The sequence below is a fragment of the Petaurus breviceps genome, unplaced genomic scaffold, assembly GCF_028583685.1.
Source record: "Petaurus breviceps papuanus isolate PSGF00001 unplaced genomic scaffold, PetGlider_PUasm1.0 90740, whole genome shotgun sequence".
Lineage (NCBI taxonomy): Eukaryota > Metazoa > Chordata > Mammalia > Diprotodontia > Petauridae > Petaurus > Petaurus breviceps.
The window spans coordinates 10195306-10215050 of record NW_027187330.1 but is presented as its reverse complement, the minus strand read 5'-3'; the positions used below and the strand labels follow the sequence as shown (position 1 = coordinate 10215050).

Below are 19745 nucleotides of genomic sequence, written 5' to 3'. Positions count from 1 at the left end.
TGTGATATTGGTTAACAAAAATAGAAAAGTATAACATTGAAATAGACTAGACAGGGGGAATAAAAAATACAATTTCATAACCTAGTGTTCACTAGACCTGAAAGCATAAATTACTTAGAAAAGAACTCCCTGCTTGATTAAAAAAAAAATTGGAGGGAAGTGATAAAACATGCTACTCACCTCCAGACAGAGAGGTGATGAACTGAGGGTATAAATTGAAACATAGATTTATTGAAAAGGGTCTGTCTTCCAGTGGTGATTGAGACAATCAAGGGTCAATATGGGAATTTGTTTTGCTTGGCTATGCATATTTGTTACAAAGGTTTTGCTTTTTTTTCCTTGGTGGAGGGGTATAGAAAGGATAAGTGAGAGGGAGAAAAACATTTTTGCTCATTAAAAATGCATTTGATTTTTTTAAAAAAGAATTGTTGAGGGGCGGCCAGGTGGCTCAGAGAGTAAGAGCACCAGCTCCAGTGTTGGGATGACCTGGAGATCGAATCCCGGGCTCAGACACTCAGCACCACACCCAGAAATAACTGGCTGTGTAAGCTTGAGCAAAGTTACTTAACCCCGATTGCTTAAAAAAAAAAAAGAATTGTTGAGCAAACTGAAAACCAGTCTGACAGAAATTAAGCTTAGAACAACATCTTACATCATATTCTGCAATGAATTCAAAATGGATGTGCAACCTGGATGTTAAAGATTATGCTATAAAAATTCAGAAGAGAAACAGATCATATACCTTTCACAGTGATGGGTAGAAGATGAATTCTTAGCCAAACAAGGGATAGAGGCAGTTACATAAGAGAAAAGTGATAGTTTTAATTACATGAAATTGAAAATTTTCTGCACAAACCAAAATGATGCATCTGGGATAAGAAAGGAAGTGACCAAAAGGGAAAAAAAAATATTTCTAGCAAATTTCTCAGTTGAGAGTTTTGTATCAAAGATATATAGATAGGGGGCGGCCAGGTAGCACAGAAAGTAAGAGCACTGGCTCCAGTGTCGGGATGACCTGGGGATCGAATCTGGGCTCAGACACTTAGCACCCACCCAGAAACACCTGGCCGTGTAACCTTGAGCAAGTTACTTAACCCCAATTGCTTAGGGGCAGCCAGGTGGCTCAGCGAGTAAGAACACTGGCTCCAGTGTTGGGATGACCTGGGGATCAAATCCGGGCTCAGATACTTAGTACCACACCCAGAAATAACTGACAGTGTGACCTTGAGCAAGTTACTTAACCCTGATTGCTTTTTTTAAAAAAAGATATATAGATAGGACTAGCTGTCTCCCTCTGAGTCTACATTGGACCCGAGAGTTTGAGCCATAGAAACCTTGGATCTGGGACTGCAGGTGGAATGTTGCTACCACCTAGCCTGGTCTAGAGAAACCAGGATGCCCAAGATTAGAGCCCAAGGTGAAACTTTAGACTTGGAACTAGGACTATATAATAACTGAGCTAAACTGTTTAAATATGTGTCATTATACTTTTTAGAGTAGATATTCTTTTGAAAAAAGTGAATCCAACTGTTAGTAGTTAAGAGGAATTGGATTGCAGGGAACTCATCCCCTATACTTGGGGAATATCTCTGATGGGAGCTGGAACCATTTGCAGAAGGCCTGGATCCACCAACCCCCTTAAGGATGACAGAGAATACTGAGTGAGGGATGAAATGTAACAAACCTTGCATTTAGCAGTGAGGGCCAGGGTAGTCAGTGTTACACAGAGAAAGATGGAAAGACAACATGAATGGGTGCATAGTGAAGTAAACAGCCATGAAAGCAATGCATACAATGATTACAACATATAAATGGAAAGAACAACCACAAAACAATCAAAAGTGAATGGTTCAAAATCAAAAAGAACATTCCATCTCTCACTTCCTAGCTTTCTCACTCTCTGTCTCCCACTCCCAGAACCCCTTCCTTCCTCATCTCTGCCTCCTGGCTTCCTTCAAGTTTCAGCCAAATCTTCAGAGACTGCAAGAAGCCCTTCCCAGTCCTCCTTAATCTTACTGCCTCTATGATTACCCCACAATTTCCCCCATATATAGCTTAATTTGTACATAGATGTTTGCATCATGTTTCCCCTCACTAGACTGTGAACTCCTTGAGAGTAAATCTGCTTTTTGCCTTTCTTTATATCATCAGTGATTAGCAAAGTTCCTGGAACATAGATGAGCTTAATAAATATTAGTTGACTTTATTGATTGGTTTTGCTAATTTTTCTCCCTCTTCTTCCTCTTTTTCTCCCTTTATAAAAAAATATTCTTTGTTATATAGTTTGGCTCTCTGAGAGGGGATTCTGGGAGAAATGTAGCAATGTAAATACAAAAGATATCAATAAACATTAAAAAAAATAAGTGAAATACTGAAGATGTGGGATTTGAATTACTTTGACTCAAACTGCCTCCTGATCCTAGTTCAGACAACCTGCCCCCTCTGCATCAACTGCTCCCTACCCTCGACCCCTTACAGGTAAAATTTCTGAATGCCCAGTGAGGAAATAAAGATTGACTCTGGAGCACACAATGACCATTTAGAGTGAACCCTCTCCAATTCTATCTTGGTCCATACTTGGAACATATGAGTGAAGTGACATTAAGCATTAATAGGGCCTTTTCTACTGCAAACGTATTTTAAAATCAACTGATATGTACATACTTATATCTGAATTATTATCAGATTGAACTAGGAAGGATCCAAGAAGTTTACACTATAATTTTCATTTACTACACAGCCAGCCCAGCTGTCAGAAATTCATTAGACTAAAAACAGTTGCAATATGACCTGGAAATGAACTGAGATCGTATCTCCTGGATGGAGGAAGAAGGGCCCCAAGGACAGAAGTGGTGTTTGTCACACCTACCAGACTTCATCTCTTCCCATTGCAGGTGTGAGATCTGGAGTACAGCCTGAGCAATTCACACTCCAAGGGTGCTAGGAGATGTGCTGGCAAGAGCAAATGAGATTTCTCAAGTTGAAGACAGACCCTCTTTGCATCTGGCTCCCTGATAAACTCAGCTTGAGTTCCAGTGGCTGAGCACTGTCATATTTAAAGTTTTACATAAATGGTGCAGAACCACAATCAGCAGTAATCCCCCTGGGGACTAGGGATAAATCCTTATAATAGAGGTTATGCATTTTAGATAATATTAGCATTATGTATTATATTAGAACTGTACTATATAATATATTATAATGTTATATAATATTTTATAATAAAATCATATATAATAATGTTGTATAATTAAAAATCTAGTGACCTAGATTGCCTTCAATAGAAAGTAAGTTCAGGGAATTGAGATCATTCATCTTCACTTGGTGAAGAGATATCTAAGCATACATATTAATTGATTTAGGAAATGAAAAGAGCCCCAGCTCAGAGACCTGGGTCCAAATTCATCTTCTTATGAAAGAATGAGTGAATGAGCATTTATTAACCTCTCACTATGTTCCAGGCACTTTACTAAATGATGGTAATACAAGCTCAAAGCTAAGACAGTCCCTGCCTTGAGAGAATTCACATTCTGATGAAGGTGACCAGGGAAGGGATTTTGGGTTTGGGGAGTCACAGGGATAGTCAGTTGATTCATATGATGATAATATTCCTATTTCATGGACTTGTAAGAAGGCTTCAAATGAAATAATATGAGATAATAGATTTAGAACTGGAAGGAACCTAAAAGGTTATTGAGTCCAAACCCCATATTTTATAGATGATGAGACCAGACCCCTAAGAGGTTAATTTGCCCGAGATCACACAGGACAAAGGATTTAAAGGCAGAGTCTCTGACTCCAGAGTTCCTCTTTATTGCACAACTCAGCCTCCCATGAAAACATTTTAGAAACTGTAAAACACTATACAAATATAAGGAAATGTCTTTATGCTTATCAATATTCAGAACCAAACAAAATCCAAAGGAGTTAAACACAGAGTTTACTTTGTGTGTAGATGAGTTCTGTGGAAGAATTTACAAAGGTAAAGAAACTTACATAATCAGTTGTGTCTATTCTAGGAGCAATAAATACATAGGTAGTCAGTAAATATTGCAGATTGGATAATTGGTTGACTAAGGCTTTATTCAATACAGAGTGGATTACCAAGCAAAGACCAGGGCTTGTGTGCCTGGCTCCCCCTAATGGTTTCTTGTGGCCACCACCTCCTCTCCTCCACACCTGGATCCTTTCCACCTCCATTCTCCAAATCCATCAACTCACACACCCTCCTCCCCAGCTCCAGATACAGGACAAAGACTTCTTCCCATCTGTCCTCTGCTTGCATCTCTCCACAACTTTTAAGGTTGGGTTTATGTAGTTGCTATTGTGTGTGTATTTTAAAAGATTTAATACTAATCTTTCCAGGGAAACATAGATTAGCCCTGAAAGAAGCCTTAGAGGTCATTGAGTACAGATCATTCAATCAAGAAACATTTATTTTTCGCTTTTTTGGAGGGCAATTGGGTTAAGTGACTTGCCCAAGGTCACATGGCTAGTTTTTTGTGTTAAGTGTCTGAGGTCAGATTTGAACTCAGGTCCTCCTGACTCCAGGGCCGGTACTCTATTCACTACACCACCTAGCCACCCCAAGAAGCATTTATTAAATGACTAGTGTATTCCAGTTACTGTGCTGGATGCATGGATGTAAGAATGAGAAAACTGAGGTCCAGAAAGGGTAACTGATTTTCTCCATATTATACAGGCTGAACTGGAATTTTGATCCAGTTGCATGATTGTAAATCTAGTACTTTTGCCACTACAACCCACCCTTTACAGGGTTTAAAATAGAAGCAAAGGCATATTCAGACTCTGCTGACGCAGTTAAAAATTAGTCCAGTTATTGTGGAAAGCAATTTGGAATTACATCTCCAAAGTCACTAAACTGTGTGTGCCCTTTGACCTGGTAATGTACTATTAGGTATATGCCCCAAAGAGATGAAAGGAAAAGGAAAAGTTCCTCTATATGCAAAAATATTTAGAACAGTTCTTTTTACAGTGACAAAACCCTGGAAACTAAGGGGATGCCTATCAATTGGGAAATGGCTGAACAAATTATAGTGTACAAATGTCATGGAATACTAAAGTGCTGTAAGAAACAAAGAAAAGATGGTTTCAGAAAGGCCTGAGAATATTTCTATGAACTGACAAAGAGTGAAGTGAGCAGAATTAGGAAAATAATGTATACTATAACATTGATATTGTTTTTTAAAATTCTGAAATTTAAATTTAAAGAATTCTAACCAATGTAATGATCAGTCATGATTCCAGAGGACTGATGAAAAAGGCTGCCTATTTCAATGTAGTTAAATGATGGAAAAATATGTAGAATAAGAAACACATTTTTTGGATATGGGAATTGTTTGTTTGACTATACTTATATGTACAGAAGTCATATATTTCTTTCTTTTTCTTTTTTTTAGTGAGTGAAGATAAGTGAGAGAGAGGACAAATGCTTAATGATTGAAAAAAAGAAATATTTATTTTTTACTTTATTAATTTTTGGAGATTTTTGAAATATTTTATTTTTCCCCAGTTACACATAAAGACAATTTCAAATTTCATTTTTTAAAAAGTTTTGAGTTCCAAATTTCCCCTTTCCCTCCCTTGCCTTCTCCTCCCTGACACAGTAAGCAATTTGATATAGATTATACATGTTCAATCAAAACATTATATTTTTTAAATGAAAGCACTTAATGAATGTCTACTGAAATGTATATACTACTGGGAGTTGTTCATGAGCCAAAGAAATGCATCCATTTGAGATTTCGTGTTTTAATTTATTCTTAGCACAGTCAGAGATTCAAAGTCATTAGAAAATATCAAAATAGGAGCAAAGAGTTTTGGCAGCTCACTCTGGTCTTCTAAATAAATGTGCTAGGATCTAGAACAGGAGTTCTCAATCTTTTTTTGAATCATGAACCCCTTTGGCAGCAATGGACCCCTTTTCAGAATACACACACACACATACACACACACCTAGTTTTAAAAAAAAATACAACAGATTACAAAGGAAACTAATTATATGAAAATGAAGATGTCATTTTTTCCCCTTCTAAGTTATTACCCCAGGTTAAGAACCCGCTGCTCTAAGATTTTATCTCCCTTGATTTACCACCATTTGTTTTCCTGATCTCATTTTCCAGAGCCATCAAACCTACTCTTCTCTTGTCTGAATGTTAAGATCTCATCTTAGGACTTCTAGTTGAAATAGATTCTGTCTGGCTCATAGATAAGTGTTTCATCTCTTCTAGAATGTACTTACCCACCCTTAGCTCTCATTGTCAGCATAGAAGGCAAAAAGAGAAACAGGATACAGATTCCTCTTGGATGCCTCTGCTGCCACCAAGAAAAGCTGAACTCAGAAATAGGAGAAAAAGCAATGGACTATAGAACGAGAAGACCTGGGTTCAAGCTGTGGTTATGCCACTTCCCTGCTATGGGTAGAGTATTTTCCCCTTCTGAACCTCAGATTCCTTATTTATGAAATAAGCAGGTTGGACCAGATTAATGTTTCTCAAACTTTTTTTGTCTCAGGATCCCTTTATACTCTTAAAAAAATGTTGAGAACCCACAGAAATACGAAACAACTCCTCCCAAAAACAAAATGTCTTTTGTTTATGTGGGTTTTATTTAGCAATATTTACTGTATTCAAAATTAAAATATCTTTGTATTGTTATGAAAATCATTTTGACTGTGAGGCCTCCCTGAAAGAGTCTCTGGACCACATTTTGAGAACCACTGAAGAAGATGATTTGTAAGGTCCCTCCCAGGCTATGATTCTATAAAGCTGATAATGCCAGCATTTCTGTTGGGGCGTTTAGAAATGCCAGGTAGTAAGAAGGGTTCTATTGTATGAGTGTATTAGTGGTAGGCAGAAATGGGTTTTGTCAGTAAGAAAATACAGTGGCAAAAGTGTTTAAGGAACCTTGGAGTGAGTGGTGGGGATAAGACTGATAGAGGCAAAGAGCCATAATTCAGGCCAGAAGCTGTGACAATGGCTTCAGTAGAGGCTCTCAACCTTTTTTTCCACAGCAAATGATAAGTGGTGAGATAAGGACACAGGACTCCTGAGACAGGAGTCTCAGGAAAACACAGACAGTTCTATGTAATCCATAGCAAACGTGGCCAAAACTCATGGCACACTCTTTGAGAAATAGTTATCCTTGTCTAATGTGAAAGTATTTGCAGATCCTATACTTGATTGCATGCTGCCATGCAGAGGCAGGAAAGAGAGGGAGAGGGAGAAAGTTTGAAACTCAAGGGATTGTAAAAATGAATCTTGTAAACTAAAAGCAAACAAACAAATTAATAAAGAGAAATAGTTATCCTGTGTCTCCTCTCCATTTGTCATCACTGTGGTGTGTTCAGCACTTAAGGGTGTTTGTGTCAGTCTAGGACATACTGTGTGAAATGGTGGTGAACCCACATACAACATGCACAGGTATGAGGAGAAAGAGACAATGAAACTGAAATCAGATGCAAGTGTTGCCTATCTGAATTACCCACTGAACTGGATCCAGCTCCCCTTCCCTGGACCAGTAGCTGTGGGCAGTTATAATTCAGGCCATCTAACATCTAGGGTATAGAAGCCAGGCTTACAGCAGTAAGTAAGCTTACAGCCTACTCCCTTAGGTCCCACAACAAGTCCTCTCTTAGGCTTTGGACCATCCAACAAGGACTCAAAACCTGCCTTTTTCACTTTCAGTATGGATGGCTCTGGGTTTATTTGAAGTTTTGCCCTCACTGGCTTTCTGAATGAAAGTATTTTACATGTAGTATATCATTTGATCCTAACAACAACCCTGTGAGTTAGGTGTTATTATTTTATAGACTTGAGGTTGAGACATTAAGTGACATGCTTGGGATTACACAGCCAAAGGAATGTCCGAGGCAGGATTTGAACTCAATTCATCCTTAGTCTAAGATGCTTTCTCCAACTTGGTCTCCAAAGATTCCTCCCCTGGGCTTCAGAGTTCCTCTGCTGCTATCTTCCAGCTTCCTGGAGGTTCCAGTGACTGATTCAAGGAACTGCCCCATCTCACTTTTGAACTGTCTTCTTTGCCCTGGTTAGTTTTCCAGAAGCAAACTGATGTCAAATATGATTCCTGATTCCATTCTTTAGGTGACATTTTAGCTTTTCCATCTACTGTCTATACCCATTCCTCTCTAGGATTCGTGTGGCCCAGGTCCAAGAGGACTTTTGTTTATGTTCAGTCATGTTTGACTCTTCATTGAGCCCATTTGGGGTTTTCTTGACAAAGATGCTGGAGGAGTTTGCCATTTCCTTCTCTAGCTCATTTTACAGATGAGGAAACTGAAGCAAATAGGGTTAAGTGACTTGCATATGGTCACATAGCTAGTAGATGTCTGAGGCAAGATTTGAATTCAGGTCCTTCTGACCCCAGGCCTAGCTGCCCCAAGAGGGCTAAAAATCAAAGAGGACTAAGACATCTTATCCTCTTTCCTGTGTCTGACCTCTCTGTGCTCCTTAAAACATGGGTTTTCCAAACTAAATTTCTCTACAATTGAAAACTTCCACCACTACCTTCCTCCATCTTCGCACTACATACCCTTCCTCCCCAATTAAGTTCCTATTTCTAGGATTCCTCTGACTTCCTGATCACTGGTTGAGCTGAGATAACAGATACATCCTGAGACAAATAAACATTTCATACCCTTTTATGGGTCTGTCTATTCCTCCCCTCCCCATCTTAGATTTTTGCATCAACATGTCTCTTCTCCCTTCCCCAGTGGAGTAGTTTACTTAAATCTTTTTAAATACAGGTGTTCAAAATAATGACACTTTACATAAGATAACAGTAAAAAATAATCTACCTAAAAATTAAAATAAGACCATGGTACTACAAAAGCACTGGGGAATTTTGGTATCCCTGGATTAGTTCCTGTGTATTCCATTCAGGCTAAGACTGGGTGGAGTCAGGTGAAACTTCAGCAGTTTATGCCCTGTGTTTGCTTAGGCTGCCCTTTCTCAAAGGCAATAAATTAAAGGGGTCTTGTTTGCCCCTATATCCCCAGTTGACTCCACCTAAAACAAAAAAAGGTCCTTGCAACATATAATCAAAAAGTTAAAAGGGGTAATCTGGTCAAATTTCTCAATCAACCTACACTTCAGCATACTTGGTTGTCTTCCTCTACTTAGTATTAATAACTACTTATTATTAGTATTAGTTATTAGTATTAATAACTACTTATTCATAGTACAGTAGGGAGGGTAAGATCAAGTGCTTACTACTCTTGTGACCTTAGATAAGTCATCTCATGATTCTGTGGCTTGTGGTTTCATCTGTAAAATGATGAGATTGAACTAGATGACTTCTAGGGTCCCCTCAGCTCTAAATCTGATGGCTCTATAAACTTCTAATGGCACTTCTTTACCAAATATACCATTCCATTTTGAGATAGTTCTAATAGTTTCTTATGCTGATCCGAAATCTGCCTTACTCCCAACTCACCTCACCCTCTGGAGTTCTTCACCTCCTCACCAGCTTCCTTACTCATGCCAACATTCTTCTACCCTGGGGCTTACTCCCCAGATTGGTGAATACCTGACCCAATTTGACATTTCAAAAGGGTCCCCAGACATTCTCACTTTCCTCCCAGCTTAGCTCACTCTCTGGACTGATCCACCTCCTCACCAGCAGTCTTGGGCACACTCCTTTCACCCTTCCCTTGCCAGCTCAACTTGACATTTTTCTTCACTTAGAATCTAAGCTCCTTGGGAGCAAGGGACAATATTGTTTTCTTGTATTTGTATGCACAGCATTTAGTACAGTGCTTGACACATAGAAAGCATTTCATAAAGGCTTTATCTCTACCTACCTATCTATATATTATCTATCTATCTTCTATCCATCCATTCACTCATCCATCTATCATCTATATATCTGTCTGTCCTTCTATCTCACTTGCCATCATTTGATCCCAGAATAAGTTAGCGTGTGTGTATCTGGTCTAAGTTTAAGATAGAACATGAAGTGAGAAAGGTACTTGGGAATCTGGGTATGGAAGAGAATAATATGCAAGAGGCATGGAAATACCAGTTTAAACCAGATCGTAAAGGGTGTTAAGTGTCAAGATGAGGAATTTTTATTTCATTCTAGAGGCATCAGGGTGCCACCAAAGATTATTTAGAAGGGGGAGTGACATGGTAAGACTTGCATAATAGAAAGATAATTTTGGCAATTGTTTGGATGATTGGGAGGAGGCAATGAACAAAGTTCCTTGATTAGGTCAGTTCCCTATCTTAATCCAAGTCAAAGCTTCCTTTGGCTACCCCCCAACCAATCTTGAGTGTGGATGTGGATGGGGCGGAGGGGGGGGGGTAGCTAAGCATCACACCAGGCAGCTAAGTTGTACAGTGGAATAGAGTACAAGGCCTGAAGTTAGAAAGACTCATCTTCAAATCTTGCCTCAGACACTTACTAGCTATGTGACCCTGGGCAATTTGATTAGCCCTGTTTGCCTCAGTTTCTCATCTGTAAAATGAGAGAGGGAGCTCAAACAGGAAAGTGAATAAGTGAATTCTTATCTGGGATTCTTCTTTAACTCTAAAACAAAGCATTGCTTTCCTGACTCCCTGCTTTGCTCCTTAGCAGATGCTGCATTTCAACATAGTTTGTTGAGTTGAATCAGGGTCCTCAGCACCCAGGAGAGCTCCACTCTAAAACCTCTAAGTCCACACTGTGGTGGTTTTCTCATTTCAAATGGTTACTCTTTAAACTAGTAGTTCCAATGTTTTGGTTTCTTATTCAGCAAACCCATCAGCAAATTCTTCCCTGAAGGATTATAAGGAACTCTAGCTCTGAAGACACATGAAAATAACAAAGTATTGTAATGGCAGAGAAGAAGAGGGTGAGTTTTTTTAAAGTAACATGGGAGGTGGGTTGGGGAAGGAAGATATCTTCTCCTTTGTTACCTAGGTTTTCTGACTGTTGAGCTCAACTCAGTAGGTGTGAAGACTGGCAGATTCAAGAGACAGGCTGAGTCTTCACAAACACACCTGGCCCCGGGAGAGTGGGGTGGATTCCTCCCAAGTTCTCTCCACTCAGAAACAAGTCCCTGGGCTCCTTGCACAGTAATTGGTCTTAATTAGGTTGTGGGAAGGAGCTTCTTTAAATTCCTCAGAAAATAAGACGTGTCATCCTCTTAACATCTTAACATCTGTTCCTCTCGCCCTCTGCTGCCTTCCCCCTCCTTCCCTCTCTCACAATTGGCCATGGTAGGGCACTGAAGGACACGCTTCCATCCCCTCCAGAGGCCCATCCTTGCCTAACCAGTGCTAAGGAGTTCAGACTCCAGAGCAATGAAACATGGCCAGCACTTCCCTGTATCCTTGGTCCTGGGACTGGTGCAGGTTTGCTTGGGTGAGTACTGTCTATTTCTGAGGCTCTCAAAAAGAACTCCTGGGAGAAGGAGGAATCCTTCCTCATTGGGTACTAGGGGTATCAGGAAATTTGGTAGTATCGATATGAATAGGGTGCTTTTACTTCATTTTCACAGAGACCAGATCTGGGTGATTTCATTTCAGATGGGTAATTGACTGTGCTTAACTTGATGATTAATGACTGTCTTTTGCTTTGTTTTGTTTTGACTTTTTTTTTTAAATGATGGCTCACAGCAAGTAAGTGGTCATTTTCCTTCTGGTTCCTTGCTCCTTTGGTAGATGTAACTTCCAAACAGTTACCTATAAAAGGGGTTCTTTTCCCTGGCTTTTTTGCCACATGTATTCAGTGTATTCCTATGCCTGTGTTTCTGTGGATGTTCATGCCCTTAGAGTGTCTGTGTCTGTGTCTGTGTTATTGGTGAGAACTGGTCTCAATAGCTTGGCTAGAAACAGAATTTTTGACATTCTGAAGTCTGTTTCAGTGTCAGTGCGGGCTAGTGGAAAGGGTGAGAGGGATACCTGGGTTCTAATCTCAGAACATACTTTAAGTTGTTGTGGGACTTTTGACATCATTGCACCTGGTTTTCTCATCTGTGTCATAAGGATGTTGACCTAGAACAGGGGCTCTTAATCTAGGGTTTATGAATTTGGGTTTTTAAAAATATTTTGATAAATATATTTCAATATATTTCATTTCCTTTGCAATCTGGGTGTTTTATTTTATTCATTTAAAAATCTTTTTCTGAGAAGGGGTCCAGAGGCTTTACTAGCCTGCCTCAAAGGGATCCATGACACACAAAAAAGGTTAAGAATTCCCAGACTAAAAGATCTCTAAGATTCCTTTCAGCTCAAACATTCAATGGTGATGGATTCTCTGAGTACTTAGTTACTGTGAAACTCCAACATTCTCATTGTCAGTTCTGATTGGTGTCCCTTTAGGGATCTGGTGTTAGAGATCCCTTTCTGAAAGGGTTACAAGTTCATTAGTGTCGCTGAATATATTATGAGCTAAAGGGATTCCCCCAGGAATTGGTCAGAGCACAGGGTTGGAAAAAGCCAATTCCACTGGGGCTGAGGTGCAAAGAACTCCTTTGTGTTTTGTTGTTTTCCAGCCCAGGCGAATTTTGCTCCTTATTTCTTCGACAATGGAGCCAGCAGCACGAATGGAAATATGGCCCTTTTCAGCCTTTCTGAGGACACCCCTGTGGGTTAGTATGATGACATGATGGTTACAGTGTACTAGTTGTCATTTTTACTTTTCTCCCTTATACTCTTGGCATCCAAAAGCTCTAATGTCTCATAATTAGCCTGAGGAGAGTGTGTTTAGGAAAGAGCTGCTACTGTCTGTATTGAGCCATTTCCCTCCTCAATACTCACTGTCAACAACCTACCCCATATAGACCAGAAATCATATGTGTATTCAGGGGAGGGATAAAGACATGTGATATAAAAGCCAGTGGTCCTTTGCCCTACTTAGCTCTCTCGAATTTTAGCAATTGCCAAATGCCTCCAATGTCCTGAAGCACTGAGGGATTTGAAGAGTCTCAGAGGAAGATGGACTAGTTAATGGAATTCAATTCAACAAATGCTGATAAAGTGCACACTATCCTAGGTGATGGAGATACAAAGGCAAAACCAAACAATGACAAAAACCACATGATCCTGCCCTCAAGGAGCTAAAAGTCCACATGGGGGATATGGCATGTACAAAGAGAAGGAAAAATCACGTGGTTTGAGAAGGGTTTGAACATTAACAATTGAAAGGATCAGGGAGGTCTTGGCAGAGGACTTATCACCTTGGCTGAGCAGAGAGAAGCAGTGTAGCACTATGGAAAATGTATGGTCCTGGGAGTCAGAAGACCTGAGATTTAATCCTACTTCAGTCACTTACTAGCTACATGACAACCCATGGACAAGTCACTGAAATTTTTAGAGCGTCAGTTTCCTTATCTGTTAAATGGGGATAATAACATTGCAATACCTACCTTATGTGATTGTTTTGAGGAAAGCGCTTTATAACTCTTAAAGTACTAGAGAAATGTGTTATTATTAAAGGATAGTAAGAATGCAGAATTACAGAGAAGAGAATTTGATAGGGAAGGGACTTATCACCCAGCTGTGAAGGAAAAAAGCTTGCCACTTAACATCTTCTCCCCCATCATAAATTGTTGGAGAGGGTGGCAGAAATGATAGGGACTGGGCCCTTCCTGTTGGAGGAAGAGACAAAGGAGTAGCACGGGCCCATTGCCATAGTCATTGGCCTGATAAAAATCATTGAGATACTGATTTTTTCTTCTAGTCCTGGTTCCTAGGATATATTCTAATGTCAAATATTCTTTTGGTAGTTTCCCTAGGAAGTAAAGTCTTACGTTGTGACCTTGAAACAAACCTCTCTTTGCTCCTTGATGATCTCTGGAAAACTGTGTTATATGGGGTTAGTCCTCTTGTCATCTTGCTCATCTCACTCTCAGGGTGGGGGCATGTGGCCACCTGTTTCACTCCACTGTCCCCCCCTCCCCTCTCACCCCCAGAACACCTTTGCCAGAATTAGTGTCAATTCTGTATTTACTTATATGTGCACTTATTGTCTTCCTTCCCCACCCCCCTTGGAATGGAAGTTCCTTGAGGGCATGGACTATTTCAGCTTCTTCTTCATAGTCTCAGTGCCAGATTAGATGACTGGCACAAAGTAGACAGATAATAAATGTTTGCTGATCGATTTACTGAAAACTCCAGTCAACAAATATTTATTGAATAGCTGCTGTGTCTAAGCCTTATAGGCCACTGTGGGTGGGTGAGACTCTGAAGGTATGGACAGAGGCAGTAGCAATGATAGTGAACATTTTTATATCTCTTTAAGGTTTATAAAACCTTCCTCACAACATTAGAAAACAATGCTAGATTTGGAGCTGAGATCACTGGAACTCAAATTCTAGCTATGTTACTTACTGCCTGGGTTGGGTTGATGTTAGGCAAGTCTCTTAAATTATCTGAGTCTTGGTTTCATCTGTATAATGAAGGGATTGGACAAGTTGGTTTATTCTAGTTCAATTCTATGAACCTAAAGATATAGATGGCACAAGTATTATTATACCTTTTTATGGAGAAGGAAATTGAGGGTCAGGGAAATAAAATTACTTGCTCAAGGTCACACAGTTATTAAATGGCAGAATCAGAACTCCAACCTCATTTTCCCAACTCCAGTGGTTTTTCCATTATGCCACAATTGCCAAATATAAGGCAAAATGTTTGCCTTCCAGGAGCTTGCAATTTGGTTGGGAAGACTGGAGTAAAACCCATGGAAAGTTGATGAAAAGTATAAAACAACATTGCCACAAGGTGGTCTATCTATGCCAAATGCCAAATAAATGGTTATAGAGCTTAGAGGCAGGGAGGGAACGCTGTGGGCCAAAGGAGTCAGACAATGTTTGATACCTCCATCAAGGCAGGACTCAAATTAAGTCCTGAAGGATGGATAGGACTTGGATACACGGAGGAGTAGGGAAAGTACGTCTGAGGCATGGTGAAGGAATATGTATTTATTTACATTCTGTTGTATTCTCTCCCCCAATAAAATATAAATTTCTCGGGGCAGATACTATATAATTTTTGCCTTTGTATCTCTACCTGAATGTAGTAGGTACTCAATAAATGTTGGATGAATTGGATCAAATTCAATGAAAAGGAATGAATATATAATGGGGATTCCAGATAGTCCAGTTATCAGGCAGGAGAAATAATTTCAAGAAGAAATCTTCCCTGGTCCATTAAGTCATATTGCAGATGGCTGCTTTCCCTGCTTGCATGTCAGATTAACTTAGATCCAGTCTCTCTTTTCTAAAAAGAAACTCTCTCCTCAGATACCTATGATTTTAAAGGTAGTCTATTAAAAATTCTCTTTAAATGTTAATATAAAGCAATCAGCATAGAAAAGCATGGTATCATAGTAAAGGAGCCAGCCTTGAAGCCAGGGAGACTGGGTTCAAGTCTTGGCTCTGACACATTGGCTGCCAGTAAGTGTTGTACTGGGCAAGTCACTTAACCTTCCACTTCTCCAGGCATCTCTAAGACTACAAATTGAAAAGAAGCTTCCAATCTGAATTATGAGAGGGAGTTTCCTCTTTAGGGAGTCCCTTATACCAATGACATCACAGGTTTAGCCCCTGTTCCTCTTCCTATAGGACAGTTATAAACTTATTCCCAAGATGAATGGAAATGACTTAGAAATTAATCAAATCATTATTCTCCCTTTGGTATAGATGTACAAGACTCTCTCTTGCATATTCACAGAGCCTAACTAATAATACTGATCTTCAAGTGATTTCAGTTAGCAAGTAACAGATAGGATTGCTGTAGATATGCCAGAAGCCTGAGAAACGCCTGCCTTTCTTTCATACAGGGATTATTTCAGCATCTCCTTATAAACCTGTTACTGGGGTGGAAAGAAATTTGGATTCTACTTCTTTATGGGGAGGGGAGGAGTGAGGGATAGGTTAGAGTTCATGGAGGATACTACCCTTGATTGGGGACTTAAAGAAAAAGGAGGATTTCAACATGTGAAAATGAGAAAGCCAACATCATCTACAAAAAGGAGATTAGGCAGTAAAGTGCCAGCTGAAATGAGAATAAGCAATGGCCCATTTTGACAGGAACATAGAGTATGGGAAGATCAGTGGTATGAGATAAGTCTGGGCTGATAGGATGGAGGACAAGTGGTGAAAGACCTTGAAGATCAGACTGAGAAGTTTGTATTTTTTCTACAGGCAATAGAGTCTATGAAATATTGTAAGCAGAAAGATGATATGATCCAACAGAAGTGGATACAATACTGGACCTGGAGTCAGGAAGACCTGGGCTCAAATTCTGCTTCAGGCATTAACTAGTTCTGTGATCTTGAGCCACAGTTTCCCCATTTATGAAATAAATGAGTTAGGCTAGATGACTTATTTTTGGAGGGGGGAAGGCAAGGCAATTGGGGTTAAATGACTTGCCCAAGGTCACACAGCTAGTTAGTTAAGTGTCAAGTATCTGAGGTTGGATTTGAACTCAGCTCCTCCTGACTCCAGGGGCTGTCCTCTATTCACTGTGCCACCTAGCTGCCCCTACTTAGATGACTTTTAATGTTCCTTCAGCTCCAAATCTATGATCCTAACATATGGGTTTTCCCCCTCTCAAGCCAGTTTATAGCTTCCTAAGAAGGGAGCATATCTGAGAGGTGGAGAGTCAGCTTCTGAAGATATTGGCTCTTTGCCTAGACTGGAATGAATGCAATTGCAAGAACAATGCTATGACCTCCAAACCCCTGGGACTTTGAGGAAGGAATGTTCCTATTCTCAGCAGTGAGAGAAGCCCTTGTGAGCTTGAGAGGAGACACAGATATATTTGTTTCCTTTAATTACTGAAGGAAGAGTTTTAATTGACCCTTCTCTCCATATTGGAAAATGTTAGGAAGCATGTTGCTGATATATGTGCTAAGGGAGATAAATGCACAAGCTATCCTTGTAAATCCATGGTAAAAACAACTCCTGTTTGGTACAGGGGAAAAATCTCAGGTCCCCAAGGTTCCCTGAGAGTGTGGGTTCATGGCAGAGTTGTACTGATAAATGTTTAACAACAGCTTTTGGGGGGAGGTGTACCCAAAATATACTTTTCAGTTTAATCTGCATCATTAACATTTTCTAAATCACTTTCTTAAGTCTTGGTAATAAACAAAATGGTAAGTCAAGTCCTGATTTGTAGCACTTGCCAATTTCCAAGATACAAGTGTTCACACTGAAAATTTAATAGTTGGTTCCCTTGAGCCCTGACAACATGGCTCAGAACACCTGTGGTTTATTGGGAGAAACCAGGGTTGGGAGTCAGAATAGGGATTTCTCTAACCTAGGTCAAGTTCTTCAACCTCTCACTTTGATTAGCTATAAAATGAATTTATACTCAATGCTGATTGTACAGTCCCCCCTTCACTGTTTAAAAGATGAGAGAAGCAATGTCTATTAATGACTTATAAATAGAAAGGGAAAAAAAGGTGGAGCTAAGGGAATAGGGAAAGTGTTAATTGGACATTCTTAGATTTTAACTATACTGCTCTTAGAAAGGGAATGCAGTGGAGGCAGTGGAGGCACTGGAGGGCGTATCTGGAGTCAGGAAGACCTTGGTTCAAGAGTCATATAGCCAGCACGTATCAGAGGCCAGATTAAAACCCTAGGTCTTCCTGACTTGCAAGGCCAGATCTCTATCTAGTAGTCATGACTGGGACATAGTAAGTCCTTAATAAATTATTGTTGACTGGGCTGGACTTGAAAAGCATCTAATCTTGATGTTAGAAAGGTCCTTGGAGGTAGTTTAGCCCATCTCGCTCCCTATCTTCTGCCATATAGATGTAAGCTACACTTTTGGAGATAGTAAATTCCATCCTCTTGGGAAATAAGTGATTTGTTCCAGCCCTATAAGACTATAAATTACAAATTACACACACATATGTATGTGTATATATTCATTTATATATTTGTGTATAAAATACACATATGAGTATTTGTGTGTATGTGCGTACACATATGTATGTGCATGTATATTAATATATGTACATATACAAGTATATTAATGTCCACTCACACATATGACATATTGACATGTCTGGACTGGATGACTAGACCACAACAAAATAGGATCAAGACAATATGGCATAGTGGAAAAAGAAGCTGTAGCCAATTGCCCTGGCTTTAGCCCCAGTTCAGTCATTTACTAGATGAGGGATTTGGGGTTAAATCAACTTCTCTCCTCTTTGCCTCAGTCTCTTCATCTATAAAATGAGCACACTGGGCATAATGATCTCACAGGTCCCTTTTCACTCTAATAGTGAATCTAGTACACAGAGAGGCTGATTACCAGAAGTGATCTAGTACCCGTGGCACCCTTGTTCAATATTTCACTTTTTAAGTTAATTGACACAGTCTCTAATTCTATAGAGTAAAAGGCAAGCATATGCCTACTCTCTATTCAAGAAGCAATTTCTTCCTCTCTTTTCCTTTTACAGAGAAATTTGTGGGGGTTTTTTTTAGAAGAGATTGGGCCAATCAGCTTCAGGAACATAGTAAAATAGAGTGTGCTCTCTGTACTTCCTGTGCCTCAGCTCACCCTTTGCCTTTCTAGCTCTCTTTTCAGTGCTTTCATGCTCCCTCCCCATCTCATCTAGCAAATCTTGCTTGCAGAATACCCAATATTAGTCATTCATACTGTTATAGGAATGTTACTGAGCTCTTCTCCCTGGGATGTTTGCAATTGAAAGTTGATCTCTAGTGTAGGATGAAATTGTTTATATTTATATAGCAGTTTACAAAGTTTCCTTGACACAATCTCTATGAGCTACATGGTGAAATGGCACATTATTATCTCTAGTTTACAGAGGAGGAAACTGAGGCTCAGAGGTAAAATGTTATGCTCAGGGATCTAGATTCACTTATTTTCCCAAAAGATGAATTAACCCTTGTCCAAAAGTATAGTTTGTTAGGAGTGTAGTCGGTATTTGAACCAAAGTTTTCTGACCTCCATGCCCAGCATTCATTCCACAATTCCTTTTGGAAGGAATTTCAAGCATCAGATATTTCTGGTGAGGGACAAGGGAGGGAGCTTTTTAAAAAAATCAGAAGGTTCTTTCAGCTATCTCCAGAATGTCCAATATTTTCCCCACTCCTTTCCTGCCCTCAGTGTTTCCTCTGCCTGACATGTCACTGCCCATATCTATAGGTCCAATCATCAAAGTTCTATCCATCTACCAAGATCTAGCTCCTTCCTTCATGAGTCGCTTTCATGATCCTCTAACCTGAAAGTTATTCCTTTTTTCTCCAAATACTAGACACTATATACCTCGTTAGTCTTTTAGACTTAGATTGTACGGTACTTAATTCCCTATTGGATTGCAAATTCCTTAAGGGAAGGGACTATGTCTTGTTCTTTTTATCCTCCATGTCTATCAGTGTCCTCAAATTATTTTTTGAGCAAATGCCTGAACCACATCCCATAGGCAGCCACTCAATATTCCTACAGCTAGTGCTGTGGTTGGGAATAATCTCTGTTTCTTGCTTTTCTCTGCTTGTGTTCTGCTTCCCTTCCCTCCCCAACCCTACATATCCATATTGGTTTGAATGTGTGTAGCAACAAGCACCCCAGCATCCCCAGGGTGGCTGCCAACACAGGTTCTTGGATCTGCTTTGCTAAAGAAAAGCAACTCAAAATGGGTTAACAAGCTTACTTTAATCAGTCAAATATGTATCGTTTACCTAGTTCAGGGGAAAAAGGTCAGCACCCTGAACTTCAGAGTATACAGACAGAATTATCAAGACG

The 19745-nt window shown here is 39.7% G+C and overlaps 1 protein-coding gene across 1 annotated transcript in view; it reads left to right on the top strand.

The window, feature by feature from the left end:
- The first annotated feature begins 11215 nt into the window (after nt 1-11215).
- Nucleotides 11216-19745, top strand: part of CDHR1 (cadherin related family member 1) — a 48986-nt gene continuing 40456 nt past the window's right edge. Inside the window, exons 1-3 of the mRNA XM_069067073.1 lie at nt 11216-11385; nt 11640-11642; nt 12518-12613. Of these exons, the coding sequence (XP_068923174.1) occupies nt 11325-11385; nt 11640-11642; nt 12518-12613 (160 nt within the window). The 5' untranslated portion in view covers nt 11216-11324. The remainder of the gene's footprint in view (nt 11386-11639; nt 11643-12517; nt 12614-19745) is intronic.